At 41.6% G+C, this 15806-nt stretch overlaps 1 protein-coding gene across 2 annotated transcripts in view; it reads right to left on the bottom strand.

Moving 5' to 3' along the window:
- Positions 1–1187: 1187 nt before the first annotated feature.
- The window catches only part of LOC128620114 (dihydropyrimidinase-related protein 2), a 26869-nt gene continuing 12250 nt past the window's right edge, over positions 1188–15806 (bottom strand). Inside the window, exons 2-14 of one of the 2 annotated variants that reach the window (XM_053644793.1) lie at positions 15174–15262; positions 14124–14308; positions 13584–13748; positions 13326–13387; positions 12872–12952; positions 11766–11834; positions 11019–11139; positions 10619–10775; positions 9160–9301; positions 8860–9030; positions 4975–5154; positions 4287–4452; positions 1188–2705 (exon numbers count right to left, since the gene is read on the bottom strand). In XM_053644793.1, coding sequence (XP_053500768.1) covers positions 2614–2705; positions 4287–4452; positions 4975–5154; positions 8860–9030; positions 9160–9301; positions 10619–10775; positions 11019–11139; positions 11766–11834; positions 12872–12952; positions 13326–13387; positions 13584–13748; positions 14124–14308; positions 15174–15262 — 1680 coding nt within the window. In that variant the 3' untranslated portion in view covers positions 1188–2613. The remainder of the gene's footprint in view (positions 2706–4286; positions 4453–4974; positions 5155–8859; positions 9031–9159; positions 9302–10618; positions 10776–11018; positions 11140–11765; positions 11835–12871; positions 12953–13325; positions 13388–13583; positions 13749–14123; positions 14309–15173; positions 15263–15806) is intronic. The other variant, XM_053644794.1, reaches the window with a different exon arrangement.

Raw genomic sequence — 15806 nt, 5'->3', positions numbered from 1 at the left:
TAACTTCCATTCGGAAATCCCCTCGCTTACCCCCTTCGCTCGGGACCGTCAGCGCTACGTCTCTCGCAATCTTATTCCAAATTCCTTATAGAGTTAAAACAGCTTGAGGAACTGGAAGCCAAGAGCTTACGACTCGCACTCGTGGGAAGGCGGCGTAATAAAGCAGACAAATCTCTATGCGTGTGTGTGTGTGTGTGTGTGTTTATGTAGTCATGGGGAGGAAAAGGTGAGTGACAGAGGAGCCAAGATTTCTGCAGATGAGAGAAAAACAGAGCAGATGTTTTGAGGGGAAAAAAAAGAGAAAAGACGGGTAAAAAAAAAAAAAAAAGCAAAAAAAAAAAACACACAAAAATTTAAAAACACGGGTGATCCTGAGGATCCCGTGAGAGAGTTACACAAAGATCCAGCGTGACACTTTTTCACAACACTACAGCTATGTTATGGTCCGTACGGACGGATTCCATGCTAAAAAAAATGGCTCAACCCTTCTTTTTTATCTTTTTTTTTTTTAATGTTGAAAACGCGGTCAGTCGATGTGTATTTCAGTGTGGTGAAAGTCCCTTATTGTAAATGATCATCCATTGCACTACATCACTAACATTGACATTTACACCCCTGTAATGGCACTGCGACACAGAATCTCGAACAAGACCCTTGCGGAAAAGGGGTTGAGAAGAAAAATCTGGCACCTTTGCATCGGTTTACTTCGGCTATTCTACGTCTATAGCCTTCTTTTTTTTTTCTTTTTTTCTTTTTTTTTTTTTCATCAGCAAGTTTAATCGAATAAAAATAAAAAATATTTCCAAAAAAAAAAATAATAATAATAATAAAAGCCTTAAAACGATCAGTACGCTTCTGTTACTTTAGGCACAGGCATAAAGATAAGTGTTAGGTTAGTCTAAAATCATAAGATGTTACGTTTGCATTTCCGTGGACGTAAAAAAAAAACAAAAAAAAATCCAAAAACGTTATCCATATTATCACATTCATTAACACAGAATGTAATGGAGGAATTTAAAATAAGTAAAAAACACAAAAAAAATGAAGAGAAGCACAATTATAATAATAATAATAAGCCAAGATGACGGATCTGGCTCCGAAATCCCGATTTACAGGAATGGCAGAAGTTACGATCCCACATTTTACATGAATATAAAACAACCATAACAATGCAAACTTTATTTAAAAAAAAAAAAAAAAAAAAGGACGTTCGTCTCTGCAATTTCCCATCTGCATCTCGGTGAATTAAAACGAGCCAGAAAAGTCCTCACACGGGGTGCCGATTTCCACACAGCTCACCTTTTAAAATGACTAAACAGTGCACAATTCCTCAACTACCAATCACAAAACTAACTTCGAAGCATTAAAGCTGCTTCCTCGTATGGATTTGATTTCTTCAGATCGGGTGGCCAAATCGCTTGAATTGTGTCCTGATGTTTTTCATTTACGCCAAACGAATACACTTAAAGTGCACCTACGATGGTTTTTTCAGATATTCCCTTTCATGTAGCGTGTTCTATACGTAGCTGTTTGCGAATGTAAAAAGTCTGTAAAGTTTCAAAAATCAAAGCGCACGACAAACGGAGTTATCGACTCCCGAAAGAAGGAACCGATTCTGAACGGCCGAAACGACTCGTTAGTGATTCCAGACTTTACTTCCTGTACTAACCTACGTAGGTTCGTAACAAAAAAACCCCCGCCTCTGATCTTCATCGTCTGCTCGCTGACAGCGGTAGACCAATCACGACAGACAGGGACGTCTGACCAATCAGAGCAGAGTATGCTCTCTGAAAGGAGAACTTTAGAACGAATCCTTTAGAACGAATCATTTAACGAGTCGTTTGTGACACTGGGGGGAAAAACGGTAACGCTGCAGTTTTTTTGACCTCGGATGTACGTAAATCGATCGTATGAGAGCTTTAAAACAAAATTAGGCACGTTTCAAAACCACAATAGGTGCACTTTAAGTTGGATCAATTTCTGGCCTAAAAGCCGACGTTTACGAGTTAGCGCTCGCGTGCGACAAAAATGAACGGCCTTTAGTTTTAACGTGTCGCCGATTACGCAATGAATATTAACAATCCTAAATGATATTAAAACCCTACAATGACGGAAAAACAACGTTATGCCACTGGAACGTGCTCAAAGCTAGGACTCTATATGCCACTCACCTTGTTAAATAAAGTTTTAATGGTAAACAATAACCGCTTAGCCTATTATCTGGACCCCTCCAATTAAAAAAAGGTGTTAAATAAAGGAAAGAAAAAAAAAAGATCTATAAAATGGCACACGATAGGTAAAAAATACAGTATAAAAAATGCTAAATCATACAATCAAGGTGCTCAAATATGGAGTGTTAATTATTTTACTTTTATCTTCACATGAGGCAAATACTTCTTTTTTTTTTTCGTTAAATTTCTCCTAAAGGAGAGGGTTTAGGGATTTGGGGCAAGGAGGGAAAACGGGGTAAAAGTAGGGGACTATGAGATTAAAGGAGGGTTAGTGGGTTTCAGGAGTGGAGAGTCTCGACTCTGGACCTAGCGTTGGTATCGGAAACACCTCCACTTGTAAACACCCCCCAACCCCCTGATCTCCTGCAGGGAGCTGAGAGCTCTAACCCAGGCTGGTGATGTTAGCCCTGCCACCAGGGGGTGCCACGATGCGCTGAGTGCTGCGACGTGGAACGTTATCGTCAATCTGAGCACCTGCGAACAAGAAAACAGGAGCAAACACCTACGTCAGGCGACGACGACCGTGTTCCTCTCATGAACTTTGAACTGTTATTGTGTTTCAGAGCATATCACTGACGACATCGCATCAGCGCATCCTGTTATTGTTTCAGGCCTCAACCTCGGTGACTCTTATCCACTTACTGAGCGTAAACTTCTACTGGCCTACGTTCTCATGATATAATATAATGCAAGGGTTCTTCGAGAGTTCTATTTGGAGGAAACCTTTTTAAATGGAACCTCTTGTTATTCCCAGAGGGACGAAGCGAAGAATGAAGAGCCCGAACATGAAACGTGTGTTAGTGTCAAGTCAATAGTAAGAATCATTTCTGGTTCTTTAAGGGTTCTTTCAACCAAGAAATCCTTGCATTATTATCAAGATCCATTGACTTTAATAATAAACTCTTTTCTTAAGGGTTAAGTGGGCAACGGTTCTAGATTTCTAAGTGGTTTTCTATTATATATGACATCCTGACAACTACAGACAAGAGCAAGGGAAGAAATTACACTCTTCCTTGAGGATAGGTAAAGGTGCTTAGCTTTCTAAAGGCCTATTACTTGTAATCTTCTTTGATAGAGAATTAATCTATTGTATCGTTTACGCAGAACCTTTAAGGCTTCCTATCATAGTCTATTATTATGGTGTATTCATACTGTATATTCTTAGAAAAAGAAAGAGCATTCTTGAAGGTTTTATTTGATGGCGTGTAAAATGGCATCACTCGGAACCCCGTCTGATAAGAAAACGCTCTGTCGTATGGTTTTTCTTGGAACCTTTACGGCCTTCATGGGTTCTACATAATCGCTTTAAGGGTAATAATGGGTTCTGGAAATAAAGGGTTCTTCAAACGTTCTTTAAATAGGTGAAGGGCTTCTTGGCTTCCCAAAAGTCTCACAAGTCCGATGAAATATTCTGTTTTAAGGATATACGTAGAAATTTAAAAAGGTTCCCCCCGAGGGTTCTAGATTTTTCTAAATTCTAGACTTTTCTACTAGCGTAGTAGTACTGTAAGTAAGGACACTTTTTAGAAAAAAGTTTGAAGATTTGAGGTCTCTCTGTTCGGGAATCCTTTGTTGTAGGGTTCTCAGTGGTTCCCCAGATGGTTCTAGATTTGAAGAACCGTCTTTAGTTTTCTGCAAGGAGAACGTTTTTGGAAAACATTTTCATAAAAGTGTTTTACTCGAAAGCCTCTCTGTTCGTTCTACATAGAACGTTTAAGGGTTCTCCCCACAGGGTTCTAGATTTTCTTTTTTCTATGGGAATATACTGTATACGGTGTACAGCAGGATGAAATACTGTGCATCCAGAGTTTCTCAACTCTCTTAAGCTTCCCCGTGTGTGTTTCGGACAGGTAAGTGTTCTTAGGTTCCTGAATGGTTTCTACTTGTTATCCTCTCTGATAGAGAAACACTATTGTAAGGTTCTGCGTATAACGTCTAAGGATTCCTCAACGCTACAAACTTTGGGTTCTAAATGTAACCTTTTGACACCTCTGGAAGAGATGCTACAGCTAAGTGCTCGCTAACTACACTCATAGTTCTAGTTTCTACACTCACCAGAGAGGCTGAAGCCAGACTGGTGCAGGTTCCTGACAGGCTGACCTTGCTGTTTGGCTGGAGATGTTTTGGCTGAAGAAGCAGGGGTAACAGCCTTGGGAGTCACGGTAACTTCACACACCGGGCCGTCGTACAGGCCACGAGGAACGCCCCTCAACTCAGCAAGCTGCAGAACACAGACGTATACATATCAAATACGATCTTTATTTACATCACAGCACTCATGAATCTTCTAATCGGATTGGTCAGAAGGTGTTGATTACGTTTCTATAACAGGAGCTCAGACAGTACTGATCACATCACGTTTATATTAATGCGCTCGTTATAACACGTTACGCCGTCTCTTTGATAGCTGACGCACCGCAGTGGCCGAGCTGCATTACTGGAAGATGTCGTGTATGCCGTGCTTCGGAGGCACTCCTGCATCATTTACTCATCATTTTGACATTTTCCAGCACTCTTGGGAGCGTTTGTGGGCGTGGCTAAACGGAAATCAACTATGACGCGAACACGTTTTATCGGCTGATCGGCAGGAACGTTTACACACAGCTACAAAAACATTTACGCGCAACTTCGTGAAATGAGCATAAATCAGGCCCATTGTGCTTGGGAATGGATCTCTTGGTAAGGGTAAAGTATGGTAATTATGGTAACTATGGTAACAATGGAGCCGTATGTGGTTTCTTACCCTGCTGCGGGCTTTTATCCTCTTGTAGACGTAGTCAGGGAATGGTTTTCGGGTCACGTAGCGTCCTGAGCCCTCAGTGGTGTGCAGGGTTCCGTCCTCTAGAACAATCTTTCCCTGGCTAATGACCACCAGCGGAGCTCCACGCACCTCCATGCCCTCGAAGATGTTGTACTCCACCGCCTACACACACAGAGACATTGTTTAAGTGCATTTAATCCAGATTTCCGTGTATAAAAACATTTAAATACAACACTAACGATGTCTTCTGTTTACATGTGATGGAAACCTTAAAGGTTCTTTGTAAAACCCTACTACAGAGGGAACTGTTAAGCTTAAGGAACCCATGTTCCTTAATATAGATAGATATATCCAGAAATATACAGTATATCAATATAAAGAATATATATATATATATATATATATATTCTTTTTTTTTAAATATGATCTGATAATACATAATAATAATAATAATAATAGTACAGATATAATTTAAAAAGATTAAATCTATATGATTTAATACAAATGACTGTTTTATTATATTGTATTATTATATATTATAAATGAAATTTTTATAAAAAATAATATTGTCATTTGTACATCATATTCCGAATACAGAATACAGATGTGGCCTTTAAGAACGCGCGTTTTTTTTCCCCCCACACGTTTTTTTTACGCGATCCGTCACGTGCGATGACTCACGTGGCACCCTGCAGGCCCGCCCACTTCTCCTTCTTCGAATTTCAATTCGTTTGTTGTGCTTCACACCTTAACCACCAGGTGGCGCATGGAACAACATACTGTAGCTGAACACATAGCGCACTCACAAAACAAAAGAAAATTGAACGTGCGATCGATCAGATTTAAGGAAAAAAAATATTACGTACGGTCGACATAAAAACGTAAAGTTTCTCCTCCACACGTTAATACTTGCGACTGTGATGAAGAGCGGATCTGGTTGTGTGAGACAGACTAACCATGCTCACGATACTGTGTATTGCGATACAGTTTTGCACAATATATCGATCATACAGTATCACCCAGCTATGATGTACCGTGTATCTAACTTTTTTTTCCCCCCATGACACCTCCTCACCGTTATGTCCCTGTTCTCCTTCGCTCTTTCGCTCCTGTCTTACATTTTCAACAAGCGGTTCTGGTTTTCTAGAACTAAACCATCCAGGACTCCAACCCGAGTTGTTTTTTTTTCCTTCTACTGTACGTTCGTCAGTCGTCGACGGCCCGTTTTCATCGGCTCCACCTTGGTAAATCTGCGTTTTTCACCTTATTATTGTGTGACGAAGAAAGTGTGAGGAAAAACTCCATTAATAAATAAATAAAGTCTACAATTTCCACTGATATGATGCGGGAAGGCGGGGGTGCGGGGGGGATAGCGTCAACATCTTGTTCACGTTAAACTGATGGCTCTAAAAGCATTTCCTTGATATTTTGTGAAAAGAAGAGAAAGTCAGCAGGGTGTGTGTTGCTGAGGTCAGCGTGACCAGCGCAATAAATATCACTGCCACACAGCTAATGATGGCACGCGAAGTCCCAATTGAGGTAAAAACAGCATGAGGTCAGTCTGGGCTTGCTTACACACACACACACACACACACACACACACACACACACACACACACACACAGTGGCCAATTTTCCTGTACCTCATGGAATGGCATCCTTCCTGACTGAACAGAAAATACGGCGATAAAAAAAACAAAAATCATACCGTATGTGTGCATTTTTCTTATATATTCATAGCTATAGTTTCATTTCTATCCATTTATAGTTACATTTAATGTTCGAGGAACAAGTTAGGTCTCTGATCATCTGCTAATAACCGTACGGTGTTTTATTCCTCTTACACAACGGCAAATTGCCAACAATGAAAAAAAAATTTCTTCACTAAATAACGGCACGTCGTACTTTTTATCCATTTACAGTTACGTTCAATGCTATCGCTTACGTTACGGCAGCTGTACAACGACGGTTCTTCACCGGCCTCTCTTTTTTTTCTCTCTCTTCAATTAATAAGATGGGGGGGGGGGGGGGGGTTACGGTGTTTGTGTGGAAATGTTACCAAAAAAAAAAAATCATACATTTCAAAGCTGTGACACCGGAGACTCCTTCCAACGTTGTTTTAAACCCTGTTGTTATTAGTCAAAGATTACGTGGCGCGTCAACCGTACGAGTCCCGGTACACGAGCTGCTGTTACTATAGGAACGATGATATTATAAAACGAGCGCGTTAATGTAAGCGTGTGATTTGTAGCACGCGGGACTGTCCGGGCTGCTGTTGTAGAAAACTAATCAACGCCTTCTGGCTAGCGCTGTGGTATATAGTTCCAGAGTATACAGGATGCATGTAGACCAATACACACACACACACACACACACACACACACACACACATCCTGTTATGGCTTCCAACAGTCGGTTCAGTTATGATCCAACACTTGGGCAGCATTTTAGCATGACATCAGCGTTGAACCATGAGTCAGAGCTCCACACCCAGACTCTGGTGAACAACACGACCAATCACTTACAGTCGACACTAAAAAAAAAAAAACTCCATAAAAACTCCAACAGTCTGCAAAAAAAAGAAGAAAAAAAGACTCTGTATGCTGATGGCATTATTAAATACACCCATCACACCTCATTTTCCATGGAAGCAAGCGCGGTCACTTTGGAAATATGTTAACTCGTTTATTCATTTATTCATTTATTTATTTATTTATTTTTGCATCACGTCACCCAAATTTGCTCTACATTCGTCGACGGTAGTGTCACTGACGCGAGTTTTCTTCACACACTTTAATAAAAAAAATTTTAAAAAAGAAGAAGAAGAAGAAGAAGAAGAAGAAGAAGAAGAAGAAGAAGTGTGTTCTTTAGATAGTTAGGGGTTCTAGGGTTATTCTTGGAAACCCTGTTTTACTGTTCTAGATAAAAACTTACCAAAAAAAACCCCTAGATAGACAACCCAAATCTTTTAGTTTTTATATTCTATAACCAAGATCAAAATTTCCAGAACATATGAGAGGGCGTTCAAACCAGTGTATCTATGAATGCAGACGTTAATACACTGAAAACAAAAGACACGCTATTAGCATCACATAGATATATAGAATTAAAATTAAATTAAAAGTTTCGCTATGTCCAGGTCTGACATTACGTTCTTTTGATCGTCCAAACGTTGTTTCGACTCATTCGCTGCTATCGTCAAGCAACTGATTGACGCCGTACACAAGAGCGCTTCGTCTTTGCGCGTTCGCTGAGAGCAGGCTAACGGTTGAGAGGCAGGAATTTGGCCAATAGTTGCTGCAAGGCTTTTAGAATCGACCAATCGGTGTGCGAGAAGGCGGGAATTACAGAGAGGGGTTAAAGCAATGCAGATATGCGCACGCGTGATGAGACCATAAACGCATCATAATGAAATTAAAGCCGAATCCCGGACGTGTTCTCAAATTGAGACGCTTTTTTAAGGTCTGAAAAAGAGGACCGGTCCGGGGGAAAACGAGGACGTATGGTCACCCTACGTAGCACAGGAATTAAGTCATGAATCGATTAGCTAACTGATCTACCCAGAATTGGTCATTACATAATGTTAGAAAGAAAACGAATATAGGTTTATTGTAATTAACAGGTCGTGCTCTGGTGTTCAACTGATTTAGACGCCAGAAATTATGCTTACGACGCAACCATGAATTTCTCCTCCGTCTCAATTAGGAACGCATTTTCTCATATTTTCTCATCAAACGGATAAATACGGATATGGAAAGCATGAAAAACGAAGAGTCTTACTCCCACTGGTAGTCACTTCCTATTTGCATTCATTTAAACTGATCACAACAGGCCCCGCCCTCATCGCACATCGCAGCTTGACCTCACCAGATTGTGGCTCTTGGCCGAGATGATCTTGGTGATGTCGGGGTCCCAGAGCACCAGGTCAGCGTCTGATCCCACGGCGATGCGGCCCTTACGGGGGTACAGGTTGAAGATCTTAGCTGCGTTTGTGCTGGTCACGGCCACAAACTGGTTCTCATCCATCTTCCCAGACACCTGAAAGGGAAAAGAGCGTGATCAGATTGTTACCCCAAAAAAACAACGATGAAATAAAACTGAGAGAAATTATTTTGCTCGAAATCTTTTTTTTTTTCTGATTTCAAACCTCCAGTATGTCCTACTCACCACACATTTGTCCCAGATGATGGACATCCTCTCCTCTGTGCCGTTGGTCCCCTCAGGGATGAGGGTGAAGTCGTCTTTCCCAACGGCTCTCTGCGCGGTGTTGAAGGTGCAGTGGGCACTTCCTGTCACCTGGAGGTCGCCACTGTAGACACGCAGAGATGAAAAGTCGGTAAATATGCCGACTTCTATATTTTTTCCCCCATTTTCTCCATATTTGGACTAGCCAACCAGCCAGCTCTCCCCAGTCATACAACACCTACCAACCATTGTCAAAGCAAACATGAAGGCTTCCTCCAAGACAACTAGATTTCTTCAAACTGTTGCTCACGCTGCATCACATGAGCGATCTACCATCTTACGCATATATGAGCTCACAGACGGCTGCGATTGTCTAGCGTCGCTCTGACTGATTGAAGATAGAGTTAGAGAGAAGTATGCCCCACCCACCCAGATAACACAGCCAATTTAGCTCCTTTGGCTCTCGGCCACGGAAGGTTCTGGCACTGTCATGGATTCTAACTCGCTAGCTTTTTCTTTTTCGCCACTCGGGAACCAAATCAACTCAATCTTTAAAGCAATGGCGCTTGGTTGCAATTTACTGTATACTGAGAATAATTTGCAGAACACGACATTTCCATAGAAACAGAAAAGCTTGGAGAATTAACCGTTAATCTCAACTGATTTTGTCGTTTTGTCCACCGCAGATTGACCTGTACCATAACTAAGCTCCTTTCTGAGATTGGTTAATAAGACAAGACAAAAAAAATAACTACAGCAGGGTACAAGGTAACATGATACATGGGGCAGTGGTGGCTTGGCTCTTGGTTAAGGCTCTGGCTAAGTGATCGGAAGGTCGGGGGTTCAAGCCCCTGCACTGCCAAGCTGACACTGTTGGGCCCTTGAGCAAGGCCCTTAACCCTCTCAGCTGCAGGGGCGCTGTATCATGGCTGACCCTGCGCTCTGACCCCAGCTTCCTGACGTGCTGGGGTGTGCGAAGAACAGAATTTCACTGTGCTGTATGTGATCAATAAAGACTCATTATCATGGTACCAAAGCGTAAAGTGTAAAAGATCCTGGAGACTCTTTCCATAAATGTTAAACTCCTTACAACAAAAAAAAAAAACATTTACAAACCGTACTTCAAAAACATCTAGACTGAACAAGTTAAGACTAGTTTTCGTCCCATAATATACTAAAACATTCATGTATTATTCAATGAAATGGATATGGAAAGTGTGTAGTTATGAGATTATACAGTATGACTGGATCTGCCCCATAACAGGGTGGGTTCCTGTTCTAAACCCAGTGCCACCCATGACTTCACTCTCTTCCTTTTTCTGCAGCTCACTCTTCAGTGGTTCCAGACTGGCACCGGCCAATGCTTATTTTATAATTAGGACTTAAAAAAAAAAAAAAAAACGTACCAGAAATACATGTCGAGACAGAGTACGAGTCTCACCATGACAGCAGGGAGTTGAGATAGTCGGGTGTAGTGGGATCCGGACTCAGGGGTGGCGAGGTCACATATGCTGCAGCTTTGGCCCAGTTTTTGCTCCAATAGTGCGAGCCGTCTGTGCCAAGACTGGCCGTGATTGGCTCCCCGTATACCACGGTGCCTGCGACGACCAATCAACATCACATCACATCACATCACATCGATCCAGCGCTAGCGTGTAATCATACAGCAATTATCTTGTCTAATTCTGGAGTCTCGGCTATATAACGTCAAATAATGGCGTTTAGCAGAGTGAAAGTGAGTCATGCGATGTTGTGTGTTATGATCTGAAATTGTCTGAAATTTATTTATTTATTTTTTTTTTACTGTTAGGTCACTCCAACCCTGTTATTGAGGTCCAAACCTTTCTTCCTGGCCTGGGCGATGACATCAGCTGCGCTCTTGCTCATCACCTTGGTGATGTAAAGAGGACAATTGGTCTGATTGGCCACCGTGATGGAGCGGTTCACCGCCTCGGCCTCCACCTAAACGCCAAGACAGAGTGGAGGGATTTTAGCAGCGTTAGCGGTGTTACATCCCAGATTCTGCAGGAAGTCGCTTAGTATAGCGTGCAAAACTCTTTACCCTAAACGGAGTTCTAAAACTCTACGTCCACGCTAGCTAACTATCTGTAAATTCCTTCCTCTTCATTCCTTCATTAAAGTCTTTAGACACTTCGGTCTGCTGGGGGAAACGACACGTTTCTTCTCGACACGTTTCTTTTCAACCCTCCGGTACACATCACACCAATTCTAATGGTTTCCACTACAAATACCATTACACACATCAGCTAATCATTAAAACCATTACCATTAACAGTCCTTAATGGTATCCGCTAGACCGAACTTGCCACCAATAGAAGGCAAAAAATGACCAGAAGAGACCAACAGGGACCGTTACCGTTTCCATTAAAACCAATACAATTCCCATTCTAACCATCAAATCATTAAACAAGCGTGTGTACGTTTGAGACCTTCACCGTTATGTGACGTGACATCCCACTTTAACCACAGGCAGCTCGAATTCTCCTCAACAACCTCCATGCACTGAGTTGCCAGTTTATTAGGTATAATAATCTGATCTAGTGCGAACACAAATCGGTGTGATGTACCTCCTCTGGACGGCTCAGAACGTGTCCCTCCGGTCCGGTGATTCCCAACTCCAGGATTCTACGCTGCTCCTAGAATCATTAACCAGAAATAATAACTATGGAGAAACATATACAAATATAAAGAAAAATGCAGTGGATGGTCACATGGGTATGTCTTACACCCTATAAGGAGGGGATTTATATCTCTTAAAAAAATTTAAATGCAAAAAAAAAAAACAAAAAAAAACAACGTTTAATATATTAATTAATTAATTAATTAATTTATGTTTCATTAGTGAAATATTTGCATGTCCTACTATTACAAAACTGACACAGCTTCTAGCCTCTTAAAAAAAATTAAATGCCCAAAAAAAAAAAAAAAAAAAATGCTTTATTTATTTATTTATTTATTTATGTTTCTTTTAATGCAAGTGATGACGACCTGCAGCAAAATTATTGAGCTGTTTATATGGACTAACTTTTTCATGTAACTATTTCTTTAAAATTAGATGTTATTTGCTTATGTATTTATTTATTTTTTCTTCCTATTTTAATGTTTTTTTTTGTTTTTTTTTTCCTCCACATAACATGTTACATCAACCTGCAAAGTTACTCAGACGTCAATCAGAACACGGGTCGAAATTCTCAGCTGTTCTCGAGTATACGATTTGGGCTAAAACGTTATGAGGCCCGGACGAGGACGTGCAGAAACGCCGATCTGGTCCAGACGGAAAGTAAAAAAAAAAATTTAAAAAAATAAATAAATAAAAGCAGCGCTTGAAATGAAAAGATGAATGAGAAAAAAAATTCATCGAACGAGCACACTCAAAACAAATGGAAAGAAATGATTACATTAATAATCACCATGTCTGTAACCGCACGTATATCTTACAACAACGAGGACCGCGTCCTTATTTTCGGAGACGGCTCTGACAAGCGAAACTGTCCAGAGCCGAGCGCGTGTGCGTTAATAACTCTGATGTCACAGCGGAGTTATGCTTTGCTCGCTGTGCCAGTATAAAGTCTGAACGTTACAGGACGTCTTCGAACTTAAAAGTCTCCGGCGTTTCATTCCACATGGTTTGTGTATGTCAATCCACCATGTCTTCAGTATCTGAGATTCTCACCTCCGCGATGATGTCTCCGTTCTCAGCGTGGACCTGTGCGATGGCGCCGAGGTCCCGGATCACGCTGAACACCTCGTAGATCTGCAGAAGACCAAACCCACACACACACACACACTTTTTCACTTATATTGGCCTTAACAGACCTTCTGGATTTCTGGATTTTTCTCCAGACCTTCACGCAGATGGAAAACGCGGTCTAAGACCACCAGAGTCCCTTTTGTTTACGAGTGAGTCAGAATGGCGTCTCTGAAGATCATTTCCCGCATTTTTTCGTCCTTACTCTTATGGAGTTCGCTCGGTGCTTCTGGAAAGCTTCACGTCTAAAGGAAACACTGTGTCTCGCAGCGTGCATGATGTAAATAATGTCGAACGGGTCTGGTTTTAATATCGGCCGTGTGACGTACGCCGAGTGGAAGAGAGCTGGTGAGATGAGAGAACTTCCTGATTGACATACCTGAGAGTCGGTCAGCTGGAAGATGTCCTTGTAAGCCAGGTAGACCAGGAAAGAGTTAATACCTGTACAACAAATACACAGAGGACTGAATACATAGAGGTCCAATTTATTCCAAACTCATTCATATATATATATTTGGTTTGGATATATCCGATCAATCCTGCTCAAACACATCTTGAACGACTTCCTGATAGTTGTAAAGCGTATTGGAAACACTGTGTTCGATTTTTTGGGTTTTAAAACGGGCGTGTGTCGTACCATGGTCCTTGACGAGCGTCTCCATTTCCTCCTGGATGCCTTTGTGCCACTCGGTGATGTCGACGTGGAGCGAGTAATCGCAGCACGACTTGCTGTCGGCCCACTGACGCCACTGATTAAACGCCGCTATCAGACCGGTACCGGGCTCGGGAACCACGTGGTCAACTAGTCACGCAAAAACACACACAGACACAAAGCAGAGGCTTTTAGTACAGACGGACACGCAGGAGGGTATTCCAAAACGTGGAGAGAAATAGATAGACATAAACATGAACATCTGTCATCAGTGAGAGATTCCAGAAGTGTGTGTTCATAGGTGAAGTATCATCTCTTCAACTGCAGTAAATTCGGACGTTTTATCTGCTCACAGCTTTCTTGACTTATTTACGGTGAAGTATGCTGAGTTGCTCCACGTGTTCCATCAGTGTGTAGTAACCCTGGCCTTTTTCTCCGCTGTGCGAGATCACATGGGGTCTGATTGCGAGGATTATCGGACTGACTGAGAGATTATTTCACACCGGTAGTCCCGCTGAGACTCACTGATCATGGTGGTTCCTCCTGACACTGCCGCGCGGGTGCCCTGATAAAAGTCGTCGGCTGCCGTCATGCCTCGGTCAGGCATCTGGAAGCGAGTGTGGACATCGATGCCACCCGGCATCACCATGCGGCCGTGGGCATCGATCGTCTTCACCCCACCTGGGACAATCAGGTTCTCCCCAATCTGCCTAAACAGCAGGAAGAGGAGAGGAAGAAGGAAGGAAGGAAGGAAAGGAAATAATGGAAAGGAATGGAAAAGATAGGAGAGGGAAGGAACGGGAAGGGAAGACATGGAAAGGGAAGGAAAGGAAAGGAAAGGAAAGAAATGGAAAGAGAAGGGAAGGAAAGGAAAGAAATGGAAAGGGAAGGAAAGAAATGGAAAGGGAAGGAACAGTAAGGAAGGGGAAGGAAAGGGAAAGAAATTTAAAGGAAAGAAATGGAAGGAAATGAAAGGAAAGGGAAGAAAGGAAAGGGAAAGAAATTTAAAGGAAAGAAAGAAAAGGAAAGGAAAGAAAGGAAAGGAAAGGAAAGGGAAGAAAGGAAAGGAAAGGAAGGAAAGGAAAGAAAGGAAAGGAAGGAAAGGAAATGAAGAAATGGAAAGGAAAGGAAAGGGAAGAAAGGAAAGGGAAAGAAATTGAAAGGAAAGAAAAGGAAAGAAAGACATGGAAATGCAAGGAAAGGAAAGGAAAGGAAAGGAAAGGAAAGAAATGGAAAGGAAAGGAAAGGAAAGGAAAGGGGAGGAAAGGAAAGAAATGGAAAGGAAAGGAAAGGAAAGGAAAGGAAAGGAAAGGAAAGGGAAGGGAAGAAAGGAAAGGGAAAGAAATTGAAAGGAAAGAAAAGGAAAGAAAGACATGGAAATGCAAGGAAAGGAAAGAAAGGGAAAGAAATAGAAAGGAAAGAAAGGAAATGAAGAAATGGAAAGGTGTATTTTAGTGAAGTGTTGAATCGTAGAATTGTCTTTTTTTAACTTAAAAAATTGGTATAATTTTTGTCTTTATAATCTCTGCAGTCTCTCGCTCTCTCTCTCACTCACACACACACACACACACTTACTTGATGAGTCCATCCTCCATGTAGATGTCTGCGGAGAAGGACTGGTCATCGTTCACAATCTTCGCTCCTTTAATGAGCAAGCGCTCACTCTAGAAATAGAATGTTTCATATAAATATTAATACAGCACCATTAGAGGGGAGCAAAAAAAAAAAAAACAAGAAGTAAAAATAAACCTGATACGAACGCTGAATTATTCATGAACAAATGTCGACAGTGGAAGATCTGACTCGGGTCATGGACTTGCTTAAGCCGGAAAGGAAAGCTGAAATATAACACAGTGGTTCCTAGTACTAATTTTACAGGAACCTTTTAAAGACGTTTACGAGGCTGACTCTTACTTTCGGCCCCGCTGTAACACCAACCGCACGGTATAAAACACATCAGTGTCTTTCCTACTAGCTCACCCTGACACCATGCTCCACAACTGACGCAAAGTCATCACTGCGACATCCAGATGTGCAAGATGTGCTTACATGACTCGGCAGATTTAGTCTCGGGTGCACAAGTCAAATTTGACGTGTAGTTCCCGCTATATTTATGATGGAGCAAGAAAGATGATAAAACGCTGGCTCCGTCCTCGTAACTACCGCTATAAATAAATAAAAATACGATATTTCTTTCATAATGCAATA

The sequence above is a fragment of the Ictalurus furcatus genome, chromosome 16, assembly GCF_023375685.1.
Source record: "Ictalurus furcatus strain D&B chromosome 16, Billie_1.0, whole genome shotgun sequence".
Classification (NCBI taxonomy): Eukaryota; Metazoa; Chordata; class Actinopteri; order Siluriformes; family Ictaluridae; genus Ictalurus; species Ictalurus furcatus.
The sequence above is the reverse complement of the archived record's forward strand: the minus strand, read 5'-3'. Positions and strand labels throughout refer to the sequence as shown.